This window comes from Sciurus vulgaris (assembly GCF_902686455.1).
Source record: "Sciurus vulgaris genome assembly, chromosome: 17".
Lineage (NCBI taxonomy): Eukaryota > Metazoa > Chordata > Mammalia > Rodentia > Sciuridae > Sciurus > Sciurus vulgaris.
In genome coordinates, this window is record NC_136478.1 from 1821973 (window position 1) to 1836406 (window position 14434).

At 55.5% G+C, this 14434-nt stretch overlaps 1 protein-coding gene and 1 long non-coding RNA gene across 6 annotated transcripts in view; both read left to right on the forward strand.

Annotated features, from left to right (window-relative positions):
* The window catches only part of KLHDC4 (kelch domain containing 4), a 43629-nt gene extending 29966 nt beyond the window's left edge, over positions 1 to 13663 (forward strand). For 4 of the 5 annotated variants that reach the window (XM_079119622.1, XM_079119625.1, XM_079119624.1 and 1 more), the window contains 5 exons: positions 660 to 819; positions 7971 to 8046; positions 9656 to 9864; positions 10966 to 11341; positions 12077 to 13663. In XM_079119622.1, the coding sequence (XP_078975748.1) occupies positions 660 to 819; positions 7971 to 8046; positions 9656 to 9864; positions 10966 to 11341; positions 12077 to 12201 (946 nt within the window). In that variant the 3' untranslated portion in view covers positions 12202 to 13663. The remainder of the gene's footprint in view (positions 1 to 659; positions 820 to 7970; positions 8047 to 9655; positions 9865 to 10965; positions 11342 to 12076) is intronic. The other variant, XM_079119623.1, reaches the window with a different exon arrangement.
* Positions 1954 to 5205, forward strand: LOC306649035. The gene is made up of 2 exons (XR_013760559.1): positions 1954 to 2273; positions 2446 to 5205. It is a non-coding gene; the product is annotated as an uncharacterized lncRNA (long non-coding RNA).
* Positions 13664 to 14434: the final 771 nt, after the last annotated feature.

Below are 14434 nucleotides of genomic sequence, written 5' to 3' on the forward strand. Positions count from 1 at the left end.
GATGTGGCGTGAGAAGGAAGAACGGTTGCTCCTGACCAGGGTAGAGACAGAGGTCCTCTCCTTTGCCTCTTGTTGAACACTGTGTCATGCAGAGCTGGAGAGCAGCAGTCACCTGGTGACAGCAAGCGCCCCCATTTCACTTCCAAGTCCTGTCTGTGGGCTGTCTTTTAGCGTGAAGTCCCTCTAGAGGGCCTCAGGCTGCCCCATGTGCCTTGCTTGGGTTGTGGACACAGACTGCTTCCATCCTTCAGTTTTGTGGATGCTCTGCCCCCTCACCCACACCCGTCCCTTTCAGTCCAGGGTCTCGCCCCAGTTCTTGTCAAGCTGTGGGTCTCTCCATCCTTGTGATTCAGTGAGACACCACACTCAGTGTTGGTTTTACAGTCTCAGAGTCACCTGATGTAATTATCTGGGAGATTGCCGTTTTGTCAGTGAGGAGAGGATTAAGTTACTGTGCTTGGTTGAGCTGGCATCATTTCTGGCTTCCAACGCAAACTCACGTGTTTTTGTCCTTCATATGAGTTTAAGTATGGAGTAGACAGGTGACTTAGTGAAAATGCAGAAAGTTAAGCTTTAATTTAAATCAGGTGCACTTCTCGGTGACCTGCCTATTCCCCATGGTACCACTGTGACGCCCTGTGTTCCTGTGTTCCAACCAGGGATTACATCTACTACAATGACGTGCATTCCTTCAACCTGGACACCTTTGTGTGGAGCAAGCTGTCTCCGTCAGGAACTGGGCCCACGCCCAGGTCAGGCTGCCAGATGTCCGTCACTCCCCAGGGCAGCATAGTCATCTATGGGGGCTACTCGAAGCAGGTGAGACCTGGTGTGCAGGAAGTAGAGGAATTTCTGTCTGCTGCTTGGCCATGTCATCAGTAACAGACGTTTCCAAATGAGATGACATTTGCTTAATATAAACTACGGACAGACAATGTCACTCTCTTCCTCTTTACCTACATTGAGATTTTTTAAGGCCTTTTGATGTTCTGATTTGTATCTCCGTAGAACACTGCAGTGTGACTAAGTGTGTTTTGGGGTCTTTCTTCTGAGGCCTCGACGCTGACGACCATGTGCTATCTGTCATAGAACGTGGCTGTGCTCGTCGCTCCTTTCTTCTGCTGACGACCACGTGCTATCTGTTGGTAGAACGTGGCTGTGCTCGCCGCTCCTTTCTTCTGCTGATGGACTTTTTTCTTATATCTGCAAGCGGCACCAGCAGCACGTTCGTAGGCACAGGCCTGGAGTCCTGCTGGTCTGTGGCTGTGGCGTGTGCCCCCAGGGCTGTGGGCTGTCCTCTGCCAGCAGCAGAGCTCCTCCTGCCCCACTGCTCATCCGCACGGTGCCAGTCTCAACAGGTTGAGCATCGTGTGGTGGTTTTAAGACCTTTGCTTTGGAGATTCTGAAACACAAAGTGATCTTGCAGAGCACAGTGAGCACTGGCATGTCCCACACAGGCCCTGGGGTGTCTGCTCTGCGGGGCTGGTTTGGTCACAGGTCTGTTCACACTTTGTGCCCATCTATCAGTTGTCTTCTGTGTCATTCACAGAAAAGTACAAGCCCTGTGTGTGCATGCCATTAAGTAGAGGTCATTGGTGCTGTGACGTCAAGGCCCCCTGCAGCAGATGTGACAGGTGTGTGTGGTGTGGCCCACCCTCATCCTGCCAGGCCCGCTCGTACCATCCCTGCCTCCCCCAGAGGCACGTGCCAAGCTCCTCACTGCTAGATCTGCCTGTTACGGAATGTTCCAGTCATTGCTGTGACCCATCTGAGTTTCCGTTGTGTTGATGGAATCCTGTGTTGTTTTCAGTTGATAACATGAGCACTTCGATACAGTCTCCGCATGGCTGCATGTTTTGGTTCCTTTTTGGGGGGGTGCTGGGTAGCCAGGAATCAAACTCAGGGATGCAAAACTACTGAGCCATAACTAAAAAGCATAACTGAAAGCCCCCCAGCCCTTTTTGTAATTTTTCATTTTGTGACAGGGTCTCGCTAAGTTGCTTAGGGCCTCGCCAAGTTGCTGAGGCTGGCCTGAACTTCTGAGCCTCCTGCCTCAGCCTCCTGAACTGCTGGATTACAGCTGTGCACCACTGTGCCTGGCAATGTTTTGGTTTCTCTTAGGAAGCACCAGGGAGGGAAACTGCCAGGTCCTGAGCGGGCCTAGGCTTGTAGTTCACATCCAAACCACCTGACGATTCTGTTGCTTGGCCTTCCTGGCACCACTTGACTGTGGGTCCTGCAGTGTCATCTCTGTTTTGACTTCAGTCCACCGAGTACGTTGATGTGTTCTCTTGTGAGCTTGCTAATGTCTGTGTCTTCCCTGCAGCCTGCGTGTGCGCGTCTGGGGAGTTGCAGACTGCCAGGCCGCCTCTGCCCGTGCAGCTTCAGTGCTGCCAAGGAGCAGAAGCTCTGCCTCTGTGAAGTCTAATTTGTCATGCTTTAAAGGTTCTTGACCTGAGAAGACAGTGTTTACCTTCGGTCAGGAAGAGCCTCCCATGTTCTCTGAATGTGGCAGTTCAGCTTTTGGGTTTTGTTCTGCTGTCTCCTCGCCCTGTCTGTTTGGAGTGTGAAGGTGGTGAGTCTGCTTGTGCCCCATGGAAATTGGCTCTTCCAGCACCATCTGTTCAGAAGGTTTTCACTGGGGTGCCTGGGGACCCTGCCATGGACCTTCCTCCTCTTCCTCCACTGGTCAGCCCTGTGGGGCACCCCGTGCTTCCCTGGCTATTCCTGCCTAGCACGTCTTAGGGTGGGCAGCTGAGGTGCCTAGCCTTTGTCCTTTCAAACTTGTTTTGGCTGTTGTAGGTTCTTTGCATGTCCATAAGAGTTTTAGCATCAACTTGTCAGTTTCTACTTAAAAAGCAAGAACAAGGCACCCCACCTCTGCCTGATAGGAAGGTGATCGGGGCTCTAATTCTGGAGGAGAGTGGGGGGGAGGCCGACCTCAAGTCTGCAGCCATTACACATGGATGATCTCTATGTTTATTTTGATTTTCTTTCATTTCAGCAGTGTTTTGTGGTTCCCAGTGTCTTACATGTCTTTTGTTTAATTATTTTATTGATGCTGTTTTATGATGGAGTATCTTGAAATTACACTTCTCCATTGTTTGCTGTTGGTATATAAAAATATTTTATCCTCTGTGTTTATTTTGTAATGTGTGAACTTGCTAAATTCACTCTTTCCAGTAATTCCAGATGCATGAGGTTATGTGAACAGTCATGTAACGTGCAGGGGCAGCTTTCCTCTTCTTCCTGGCTGCTAATGCCATTCCCTGGTCTGTCCATCACAAGGTAGGGCCTGCCGGTGGTGTTGGCTGAGGTGTGTAGTGGACCTCCTGGCTCTGTCCTTATGGGGAGGGACAACACTGCAGCATCTTCTTGGACATCCTTCAGAGTCTAAGTTGTCTGCTGGGAGCTTTTGTCACCAGCAATGTATAGTTTTGTTAAAAGCATTTTCTGTGTTTATTAATGATCGTATACCTTTGCTCCTTATTCATTTTCTTGCAGACTACCTTGGTTAATTTCGTAATGTTGAACTAGCCTTGTATTTGTGTCGTAGCCCAATTTGGTACAAGCGTGTTTGTCCTCCTATGTTCCTGAATTTGCTGATACTCTGTTGAGGATCCTTGTGTCTGTGTTCACAAGGGCACTTCTCGGTCACTCTCTTTGTGGTGCTGTTGACAGGCGGTGGAGTCCAGTTCTGCTTGCTGCACAGTGAGCGCGTCAGTTGGGGTTCAGCTAAAGCTTTACTAACGTGACGGGGTCTGTCTTGACAAAAGAGAGAAAACTCTGGGATGACAAGGACCCGGCAGACACCCCTGTGAGCGCCAGCTGTCCCTTGATGTGTGCCTTTGGGGCCAAGGCTCCAGAGGTGGGGATTCCTGTTAAAGAGATGGGAGGGCTTCCTAAGGCACTGCAGCCTGTGAGCCAGCCCAGAGTGAGAGATGCCAGTAGGACCCTGGGCAGGGAGGGCGGCGGTGGGTCCCTGAAACAGCTTTGGTACTTCATGGTCTGCCTCCATGTGTGGACAGCCCAGGGCAGTCCTGCTGAAGGCATTGTCCTCCTTTACACCCAACGTGGACCTCAGGTGAATCTGCTTGGGGTTTGGGAGAAAAGGTCTCTTTCGAGAAAGCAGCAGGACACCAAAATGTTACTTCAGTATTCAAGATCCTGGAAGAGCAGGAAACACAAGCAGGCGTTGGGGTCATTGACTCTGTAGGTTGTACATGACCTCAGCCAAGAAAAGTCCTGACCTCCCGAGGCCTGTGACCAGCTCTGTAGGTGAGGGGGCCCTGCCACTGTCCCAGGAGACACCAGCTCCCACACTGCAAGGTTCACAGGTGATCCCACTCACCTGGTGCACACAGCTGCGTGACCCTGACCTGTCTGCACTGCTCTTATCCAGCAAAGCGGGAGATGCTTGCTGGGAAAGAGGAGGAGGTAAGAAGAGCATCTCTGCCTTGGGCTCCATTACTCACGCAGTCCCTGGACTCTGTCACTGTAGGTCTCGGGTGCACGAAGGACCCTGCCCTCTGGGAAGGAAAGAGGACGAGGCCTTGTCTTGTGGTGACAGCTGGGCAGTGGTGTTACTCAGCTCCAAGGGTTAGAACTGAGTTGCCAGAGAGGAGGTGTGGTGCCCACTGGCTCCAGCAGAAGTTGCCCTGAGCAGTGTCTGCTGAGGGAGCCCGCCGGTAGGTGGGAGGAGGGCGTCTGCTCAAGATTTAAACTGGAGCTGGGAGACAGAGTTCCGGATATGCATTCAGTTTTGCTGACTAGACGTGGAGCTAGGCAGGTTTAGAGGAGGCTGTTTTGGCAGCAGCCTTTCCAAAGTGGTGCGCGTGTTTCAGGCTGCCCACATGGCAGGTCACTGCACACCTCGTCGTGTGCGCCTCAGTCCTGTGGAGCGACTGCTGCACTGACCAGCTCCCTAGGCCACACACACCCACCACCCATCTCTAAGGGGCTTCAGCCACCCACACTGTGTGGCACACTGAGAGTGGCATGGGGACTTGCCTGACAGTGCCCAGAGAAGGTGATTGAGCAGCCACCTTGGGCACCCTGGCCAGCAGGCCACAGTTGCAAGGGTGACTGGGGACAAGAAGAAACAGCCAACTGTGGTTCTGCGTCCACAGACATCTGTCCAGGCCACCTCTGGCTGAGGTCACACTCCCGTCCCAGGAAACTCAGCTGTCATTGTGCCTCGTTTTTTTTTTTTTAAATTACCCTGTGTTTTGAAAGTCCAGGGTCAGGATAAGGTTCTGAGATGACTGTCCTAAAATGGCAGTGATGGCTGGGGCAGGGACAGGAAGGTAGCTTCATCCTCCTTGCCTTCAGGCAAAACTGGGTGTTTGCGCAGCAACGGGGGACATCGGTCAGTGCTGCGCAGCAGCCTCTGCTTGGTCACTGGGACCGCTGTGCTCCTCAGCTCCACTGGGAGGTCCATGCTCGCCCTGAACCTGGGTGCTTTCTCCGCCTCAGACCTGGTCCTTTTCTCTCATGGCCTGCTGTTGTCTATGTGCCTGCTAGGGCTGGCTTAAGTGGCCTGTGGAAAGTAGGTTCCTCCAGGGGCATGTCCCTTGGCCCTCCTCACATTGCTTTACATCTTGGCCTGGTTGTGGCTGCTTCTGTGAGCTCAGGAAGCCCACATCCTCTGGGTCACCTTGGCTCCACAAGAGTGGTATTCTGCCTGCTGTGGTGTGGCTCTTCTCCCCTAACAACACCCATCATGTGACACTTTTTAAAAAAATTATCAATGAACCTTTACTTTATCTGTAAATATGAGGTGCTGAGGATCGATCCCAGTACCTCACACTGGGGGTTGTAGCTCAGTGGTAGAGCTAGGCAAGTGCTCTACCATGAGCTACAACCTCAGCCCCTCGTGTGACACTCTTGCTGGCTCTCCAGGGGCCTGGGGGTGGCTGGCTATGTCTCCTGCTCTCATGACAATTGAAATGAGCCCACACCTGAGTTTAGGCTGAGTAAGCTGAGGCTGCAGCAAAGATGGACGGTGGGCAGTGGAGTTATGTCCTGTTAGGGACATGTGTATAGCTGGTGCTTTTCCCGACTTGCTGGCTCTGCTGATCTGAACTCTGGTGTATTGGCCAGATTGGATGAAGACAGGGACAGTGGAGCTGCACAGACTAGCATTGTAGCCTTGGATGGTAGTCCAGCACTTCTGAATGTTCCCACGGAGTCTGCGTGCTTTCTAGTACTGTGAATCCACCCCTGTGGAACAAACCGCACGATTGACAGCTGCCGTGACCTGCATGATGGAATGACTGGTGGCCCAGTTTGTCCACAGTGAAACACATGGCAGCCTTTCCTTTCCTCCTTTGAAGACAAATGGACTGGGTTTCTGGGGAAGTCACAGTGCTCAGGGCAAGGAGCTAGAAGGCTGTTGGGAGGCCAGAACTGTGGGCTGGATGTGCAGCCACGTGCCTGAGGAGGCCCACCTGTGCGCGGCTCCCACCTGTGTGCAGTCCCCCCCAGAGCTCTCGGCCTCATGATCTTGAGGGGAAGCACTTAAATGTGGTGGCATCAAAGACCCCCTTAGCCTGTTGACCCCGGGGAGAAAGTTGCTGTCAGTAAAACCAAGGACAGGTGAAGCAGGGGACATGGGAGACCCAGGACAGATCTGCCAAAGCTGGGCAGTGCCTGACAAGCAGAGATGCCATTGAGTTCTTCAGCAGGAGAGCCTCTGGTTATGAATTCAGGCCTCAGGAATGCTGTGTGTTGGGAAGAGAGGACATGGCCCAGCCACTGCTCCCCCCGTATTAGCTTGCCAGGAAGAGACAGTCTGTCCTTAGTGACTGTGGGTCACGCACAAGAATGGTGTCACTAGGAACCAAGAGGCGGGTGCCTGGTTTCCACTGCTGAGGGTTTGCTGCTCCCCACAGCGGCAGACGCTGGGCCTCCTTGAGCTGTGGGATCTCAGGCCCAGGAGGAAGCAGGACTGTGTGAATAGTTGAGTTGCTTCTTGTTCAAAAAAAGCCGTTTTTCCCCTTTCAACGAATACAATGCTGAAAGAGGAATACCTGCAGATGCACACCTCCTTGCTGTCTCTGAGAGGCCTAGAGGCAGCCACACCCAGCACCTAGGTCTCAATTTTCAGCAGGACTCTCCAGCCTGAGATGCCAGGGCTCTTGCAGGACTGGACAAGGAGTCCAGGAGATGAGCCCGAGGGTCCCATAGTGCCTAAGGTAACAACAGCCATCACGGGCCCCAGGTGGGCCCTGGCACAGAAGAGGGCTCGAGGGGACACTGAGGAAATCTGAATGAAGTGTGGACTTGGGTTGGTAGTAGTCAATCAGGGCTGTTTCACTGAGCGCGACTACACCGTGCCAGACTGGGTGCGTGCGTCAGGGAGCCTGGGCATGGGGCCCAGGGCTCTGCCCTGTCTGCTCAGGTTTTCTGTACCTTTAAAGTCAGAAGCTATTGAAAATATGAGAATTTAAGCACAATCACAAGGAAGAAGTTACAGTGGACTGGTGCCCCCCCCACCCCCAGGGTGAGTGTCTTGGGAGCTATGGACGTTGGCTGCTGGGGTGGCCTTGCAGAGCACCAGCTGTGCTGACTGGGGAGTGAGACCGTCGAAGCCCAAGAGTGAGGGGCTTTGTTGGTTTCAAAGCTATGTGTCTGGAAGGCGAGGGAGTTGTGGATATAGGGGTTGGAGCAAGGTGCTGCTGGACCAGGCTACTGCAGAACCTGTCCAGGTGGTACAAGCTGGCCATGGAAGCTAGCCACAAGGACCCCACAGGTGGGAGCTCCAGCATGCCTAGCAAGGTGGGTCATCAGATGCCAGATTTCACATTGGCCTGTTCTTAATCTGCCACGTCTGTCAGCCACCTCAGAGGTGAAGGGACAGATCCCGCTTTGAACTGAGCCCCTGTGTGAGACGTGCCCAGCTTGGGCTGTGATGGCTGTGTGTAGTGCCTCAGGTGGGCTCACCCACCCACCCTCTTTCCCTTTTGCAGAGAGTCAAGAAAGACGTGGACAGAGGCACCCAGCATTCAGATATGTTCCTGCTAAAGCCCGAGGACGGGGGAGAAGGTACTGCTGTGCCCACGAGGGCTGGCTCGGCCCCTGTGGCTTGAGGGGCGGGCCCTGTTTGGCCTGCAGACGGAGGCGAAGCCCACCTCCCTCTTGTGGGTGTAGAGGTGGCAGTGAACTAAAAAATAACAGCAAACATTGCACTGGGCAGTGCCAGATGAGGCCATGGTGGGCCCAGAGTCCCACCTCCTTGCACACGGTCAGAGTTGGGCCTGGCCATCCTGTCCTGGGAAGGCTGTGGTACCTGGTCTAAGTGGGTAGGCACCCGTCGGGCCCAGTGCCATTTAGCCGCCCCACGTCCCTCCATACCAGGTGCATGACGTGCTTTGAGATGACCGCGAATGCACCTTCTGGCCAGGGTTGTGTGCACACTCTCAGGGCCCCAGAGGACAGAGGCAGGTGTGGGTAGGTGTGGGTGAGAGGCCCCCCAGGGAAAAGGGCTCTTGCTTTGCAATCATTTCTTGACATTTTAAGGAACTTTTGCTCTTGCTCAAGATCAAGCGAATGACAGCAGGAGGTGGAATTCTGGAATGTTCCTGAGAGGCAGGGAATCCCTTGTCCTCCAGGGGAGCTGGGAGTGGCCACCTCCCAGGCGGTAGCACTGCATCTTGGGAGAGCACTCAGTGGGTCTGGGACCTGTGTTCTAGGACCAGGGCTTCCTCCGTGTGAAAGCGTGTTTCTGACCTCCCTAGGGGAAGTGAGGGGATTGCCATGCACAGTAGGTTTACTTGGTTCCTGCCCTAGAATCCTTCAAACCAAGGTCTCAGAACTGCCCTGCACCAGGCACTTCTCAGGTGACCACAGTGCCCTGAACTTGCAGTGAGGACACTTGGTGCTCCAGGAGGGGCCAGGGCACTTGGACCTAGAGGCTGGACTCTTGTTTCAGGCAGCCTTGCCTCAGCCTCTGCTCAGCTCCTCAACCCCAGTGAGAAGGACCGGAAGGAGGTGAGTCCTGCCTGACTGCATGTGCGCTGGTGTGTTCTCTGGCTCCTCACAGCAGTAACTGCCCATAGTGGTGGGCCCAGAGTCCACCAGCAGGGCATGTTCATGGCCTCGTCCAGCACTGCCCAGTGCAGTGTTTGCTGTTATTTTTAGTTCATTAGGGGAAATATCTACTCTTTTTTCTAGAAGTGGTGAGACTTTCCTTCACTTTACCCCAGACCACATCTTGAGGACTGTCACCTGCCAAGAGAATGCAAAGATGTCGCCAGCAGGGGAAAGGCACCAACCCAGGGTCTAGGCTGCACCGGGTGGAGAGGGACAGCGTCCTCTGGTCCCTTGTGAGGCTGCGCCCCTAGCCTCCCAGGGGAACCTGTGAGACGCAGGTTTCCTGGAGACCCTCCTGCTGAGTTCGGCTTTGGTACCCCTGCCCTCCCTGCACTGACCACCAGGTGACACTGTTCGGAGGGCAGGTGAAGGCTTGCACAGCTGGGCCTGAAGGAGGAAGCCCCAGGGTAGAACTGCATCCTGTTTTCCTGCAGAGGGAGCTTGCACAGTGAGGCGGACGTTGGCCGCAGCCTGCGCACCGCTGTTGTCAGCATTGGACCTCAGGGCTCCCCAGCCTCCTGCGTCTCTTACCCTCCTCATCCTCTTTGTTCTCTGTTGACAGGCAAATGGACATGGAACCGGATCAGCCCTTCAGGGGTCAAGCCCACTCCAAGGTCTGGCTTTTCAGTGACCATGACCCCAAATCATCAGGTGCTGCTCTTTGGGGGCGTCTGTGACAAGGAAGAGGAAGAGAGCCTGGAGGGTGTATTCTTCAACGACCTGTACTTCTACGACGCCTCCAGGAACCGCTGGTTCCTGGGACAGCTGAAGGTGTGGGCTTGGCGTGGAGCGCCGTGCAGGCAGGCTGCAGCTCGGTGGCCAGACCCCCACCCTCATGCCTCAGTGTGTCCTTCTACCTGTAGAGCATCTGCGTACCCTCCCAAAGGAGTGTCCTGCTTCTGTGTGTGTCCCAGCTGACTAGCCTTGGACCCTGGCCTGGTGCCCACTGGTGCAGCCTGGCTGGCCTGGCCAGGCTTGAGAGCCAAAAGTTCCCCAGGCCACCATCTGACGAGGGTGCTGGTCATCCTCTGCAGCAGCCTTAGTCTGTGCTGCCAGGCTTGTCCTGGTTTCAGCACAGCTGCTGCCCAGGGCAGCCTGGCACTGCCAGAACAGTGGTGGCAGTCCAGGAGGGACCTGCAGGCACCCAGGGTCTGTGTGAGCACTCGGTCTCCCGCACCCCAGCCTGCCCACATAGGGCGCCTGCCCGTCACAGTGAGTCGCGCATGCTCTCGTGCACGCGCGTTTTCTGCGGGCAGAGTGGCTCCCTCCCCAAGGTCCAGGGCTGGGTGGTCGTGTCCCCCATGAGTTGGGGGGTGTCCCGAGCATGTCCTCGTGAGGCTCTCAGGCTCAGTGCCGTGAGCTGAGCACCTAGAGCATAGACTTGCCCTGGGCTGGCCTGCAGGGAGTAGTGCTGGAACTTCTGAACCAGCATGGCAAGCGTCTCACAAGGACATGGCCCCACGAGCAGAAGGGTCCAAGCAGGCTGCAGTGTGGTCCAGGAGACCAGAGGAGAGCAGAGGGTCATCTTGCAGGAGGGGGGGCCCGAAGGAAAGCTGCGTGGGAGTGTTGGGTGACAGTTCTGCTTCCCACATGGCACCTGCGGTCAGCAGGTTCTGTTGAGCACCCGTCACTCTGCTGGCCCTCGTGGCTGAGGAGCTTCCTGAGGCCAGCCTGGGGGCTCCAGAAGCCAGGGCACTGCTGCTGGGCCCTGCTAAAGTACCACACTCTCGCATGCCCTCTGTCTTTGCCACCAGAGAGTGCAGGGAGGGGGTTGTGTCCCACACTGTCCCCACATGTCCATGACTGGTGTGGGACAGGGCCATTCCTGCACTGCTGCTCAGCTGAGGTGCTGTGCTGTCATTTCCTTGTCAGGGCCCCAAGTCAGAAAAGAGGAAGCGGAGGCGGGGCAAAGCAGAGGAGCCCCAAGGCACCAGCGAGCCGGAGCCCCTGGAGGTGGTCAGAGAGGTGGTGGCCGAGGATGGGACCGTGGTCACCATTAAACAAGTGATCCCAACCCCGGGCCCAACAGGCCGGCCCCCACCAGAGGAGGAGGATGGTGCTGTGGAGGCTGGCCCCAGGGTTGAGCCCTGTCCACGCTCCAGTGCCATGCTGGCCATCAAGCACGGGCTGCTATATGTCTACGGGGGTATGTTTGAAGCCGGCGACCGCCAGGTGACCCTCAATGACCTGTACTGCCTCGACCTCCACAAGATGGAAGAGTGGAAGGCCTTGGTGGAGATGGATCCAGGTAAGCTGGGCAGGGGGACCCCCTTACCAGGAATGCTGTCTTCACGCACCTGCCCAGGTTGCTGCATCTGCCCTGCACCGGGGAGCCTCATGGGGATTTGGGCTCTTGCCCCCAGCCCAGGTTACCCGAGAGCCTGCCTGGGTGCAGGCCACGGAGGGCAATGGATGCCAACCAGGACCTCTGTGCAGGACCTCTGTGGGTGCACCTAGCGGTTCAGTTCTCTTGGCACTCAGCCAACCAGACCAGGCAGAGTTCACCCTCCATGTCCCTGGTGGGCCCTATCTCTGCCCCTTGAGCCTTTATGTCCCCATTTTACCTCAGACTGTCACAGGGCCCATGTCACTACTCATTTTTGTGAAGACTTGAGACTATATGCAGAGCCTGCACGTTCAGGGAAGGAGCACCGTACGTAGGTGCAGGTCTGCTGCTGTCTTCTGAGAAGCTGCTGGGTTGGGACAGAGGTGGACGCAGGAGGAGGCAGCTGCCATTCAGCAGCCCATGTCCATGGAGGGAGTTGTGTCTGCTCGTCCTCCGTGTCCCCCCATCTCTGCTCTGAAGTCGGGGAGATGCTGTCTGTCCTCTGCTGGCCCTCGGTGTCCAGGGTAGGGGAGTTGGGTTTCACTTCACAGTCTTGGGTAAGAAAATGGAGTCCTCTAAGTTAGCCAGCTCCCGCTGTGCAGTTTTCCCTGGCACCCAAGGCTACAGTGAGAATCTCTGTTCATCTTGCTTTTGAAGAAACTCAGGAGTGGCTGGAAGAGACGGACTCAGAGGAGGATAACAGCTCGGCCGAGGGTGCTGACGGGGGAGATGAGGACCAAGATGAGGACAGTGGGGAGGAGGAGGAAGGTGAGGCTCACTAGGCTCTGCCTTCGCCCTGTGCTCTCGAGGCCAGCCTCAGGCAGAAGAGCACCCACGTTGGTTCCAGCAGCTTGCTGAGGGCAATACTGCTGCGGCCTCTCTGCAGCCGCACCGTGACCGCTGTCCTCTGTGCCGCCTGCCCAGGCTTCTGGATGGAGGAGTGGCATGGACCGTCCACCCAGGACTGAGCACCACTGGCTGAAACACCGGGGACGTGTGGGGCTTGATGCTTGGGGGAAGATGGTGGGGAGACCAACTGGGGTGGCTGGGGTAGCTGAGGCCTGGAGCTGACCAGCACAGTTTAAATACACTGAGCGTGAAGAACGAGGCCTGCAGTCATGTTCTTCAGCCCGGAGTGGACCAACAGTCTGGCCAGGCCTCTGCCTTGCTCGGGCTCTGCGTGCCAGGGTAAGGCTTGAGGTGAGGCCACAGAGACGGGGCGAGGCATGAGTTTGAGGGACCCCAGCAAGCCTGTTTCTATTCTGATAAACCTGCACAAGGTGTGTTTGAGGGATTTTCCTTCTGCATAAGGGGAAGCCCATGTTCTGATGACCCCCACATCATTATACCAGACTCTGGTGTCTGGTGGTCGGTGACACGGCCATGGTGCTCACTCACATGGTCTCAGTTACCTTCAGCGTAGAGCACCTGTTGCCGGGCCAGTCCTCTCTGCTGCTCGGCCTTCCTCCGTGGGTCTCACAGGAGAAAGCTCCAGTGCTCGCATGCCCACCCACTCCGTCACGGCCTTCTCAGGAGGAGGTGGTGGAGCCATCCCCCGTGCCTTTCCTCCCTGTGCCTTTCTGGGCCGAGATGGTTTGCAGAATGGCAGCAAGGAAAGGAAGCCAAGTGCAAGGGCTCTGTGCCCCTGCAACCTGCCTGCCCAGCGCCACTGGCCCAGGAGCAGGTGGGGCTTTGTGGCCCGGAAGCCCGTGTGCTGTCGTGGTGGCCAGGCCTGCTCCAAGGCTGAGACCAGGTTTCTTTGTGTGCTGTTGAGTTGGGGTCAGACTCTGAATCCACACTGGTGCTTTGGCCCTTTTATGCTAAACATCTTCGCAGTGACGTGCAGGCCTGGTGGCTTCTGTAGTGCTCATAACTGCTGTCACCCGTATTGTCACTGTGGAGTTGACTAGAGGTAGAAGTGGCTGGCATGGCGGGCTCAGGCAGAAGAGTTCTGACGGGGAAGCGGGGAGCCCAGCTCAGCTGGAAACAGCCTCCTTTTCCATCATCTTCTCCGTGCCGGGTCTGCACCAAAAAGATCGGGGTAGCTCAGGGCAGGATACCCCACACCAGTGAGGAGGAGCTCGGCCACCACATCTGCAGCAGGCCACACTCCTGTAGGTCAGTGGGTTGCAAGTGCAGCTCCTTGTTCTCTTCCCAGGGCAGCTGTACTGGCCATGTGTCACGCTGTTAAGATGAGCTTGGGGGTTGGTTGGGCTGAATTGAATAAAATGGAAGGGAACCACCCAGCTAATCTTGGAAATCTCATCATTGAAAGTTTGGTTTTGTTTGGGCTCTTTAGGTGTGTGGTGTTTATCCAATTTGACATTTTTTTTCCCTCCGAATCAGTACAAGCAAGAACTCAGTGGTTAGTTGACCCTTAGAAGTACTTCAGGGGAGCCCAGTGAAGTGGCCCCGTCTGTAATCCCAACGACGTGGGTGGCTAAGGCAAGAGGATTGCAAGTTCGAGGCCAGCCTCAGTAATACCAAGGTGTTGTCTCAGAAAGGGTTGAGGGTGTAGCTCAGAGGTGGCATATCCCCACTCTGGTTCAATCCTCAGTACTGCAAACATTACAAAAGACCTTTAAGGGACCAAAGGCTGGTAGCCTCCCCATGAGGTTTGGAGCTAGCTCATGTCCGTTTCAGGTGCCTAAGTGAGACCCACACCGAAACCCTCCTCAAGTGTGTTGTAATGAGGCAACAGCATCCTTTGATGGTCTGATGAGAGGGATTTGCCTAGGGAAGGGAGGGCTATTCCCTCACATGGAAGGAGAGAGCGGGCGCCAGTCCCCATGTACTGTGTCCACTGGGTCTGTGTGTGCTCAGGGACTTTCCAGTTGCTACTGCTTTTCTGGGCAGTTGATAGTGGAAGCAAAGCTGTGTGGCAGACCAAGATGGCAGCCTAGCACAGCTCCCAGGCACTGTAGTCCCTTCTGCTTCACCAGGCATCAGCAGTGTTGTCTGGTCACTGAGGTCTGACAGTGGCATCCTCGAGGACTCAGCAGTCACTGAGGGAAA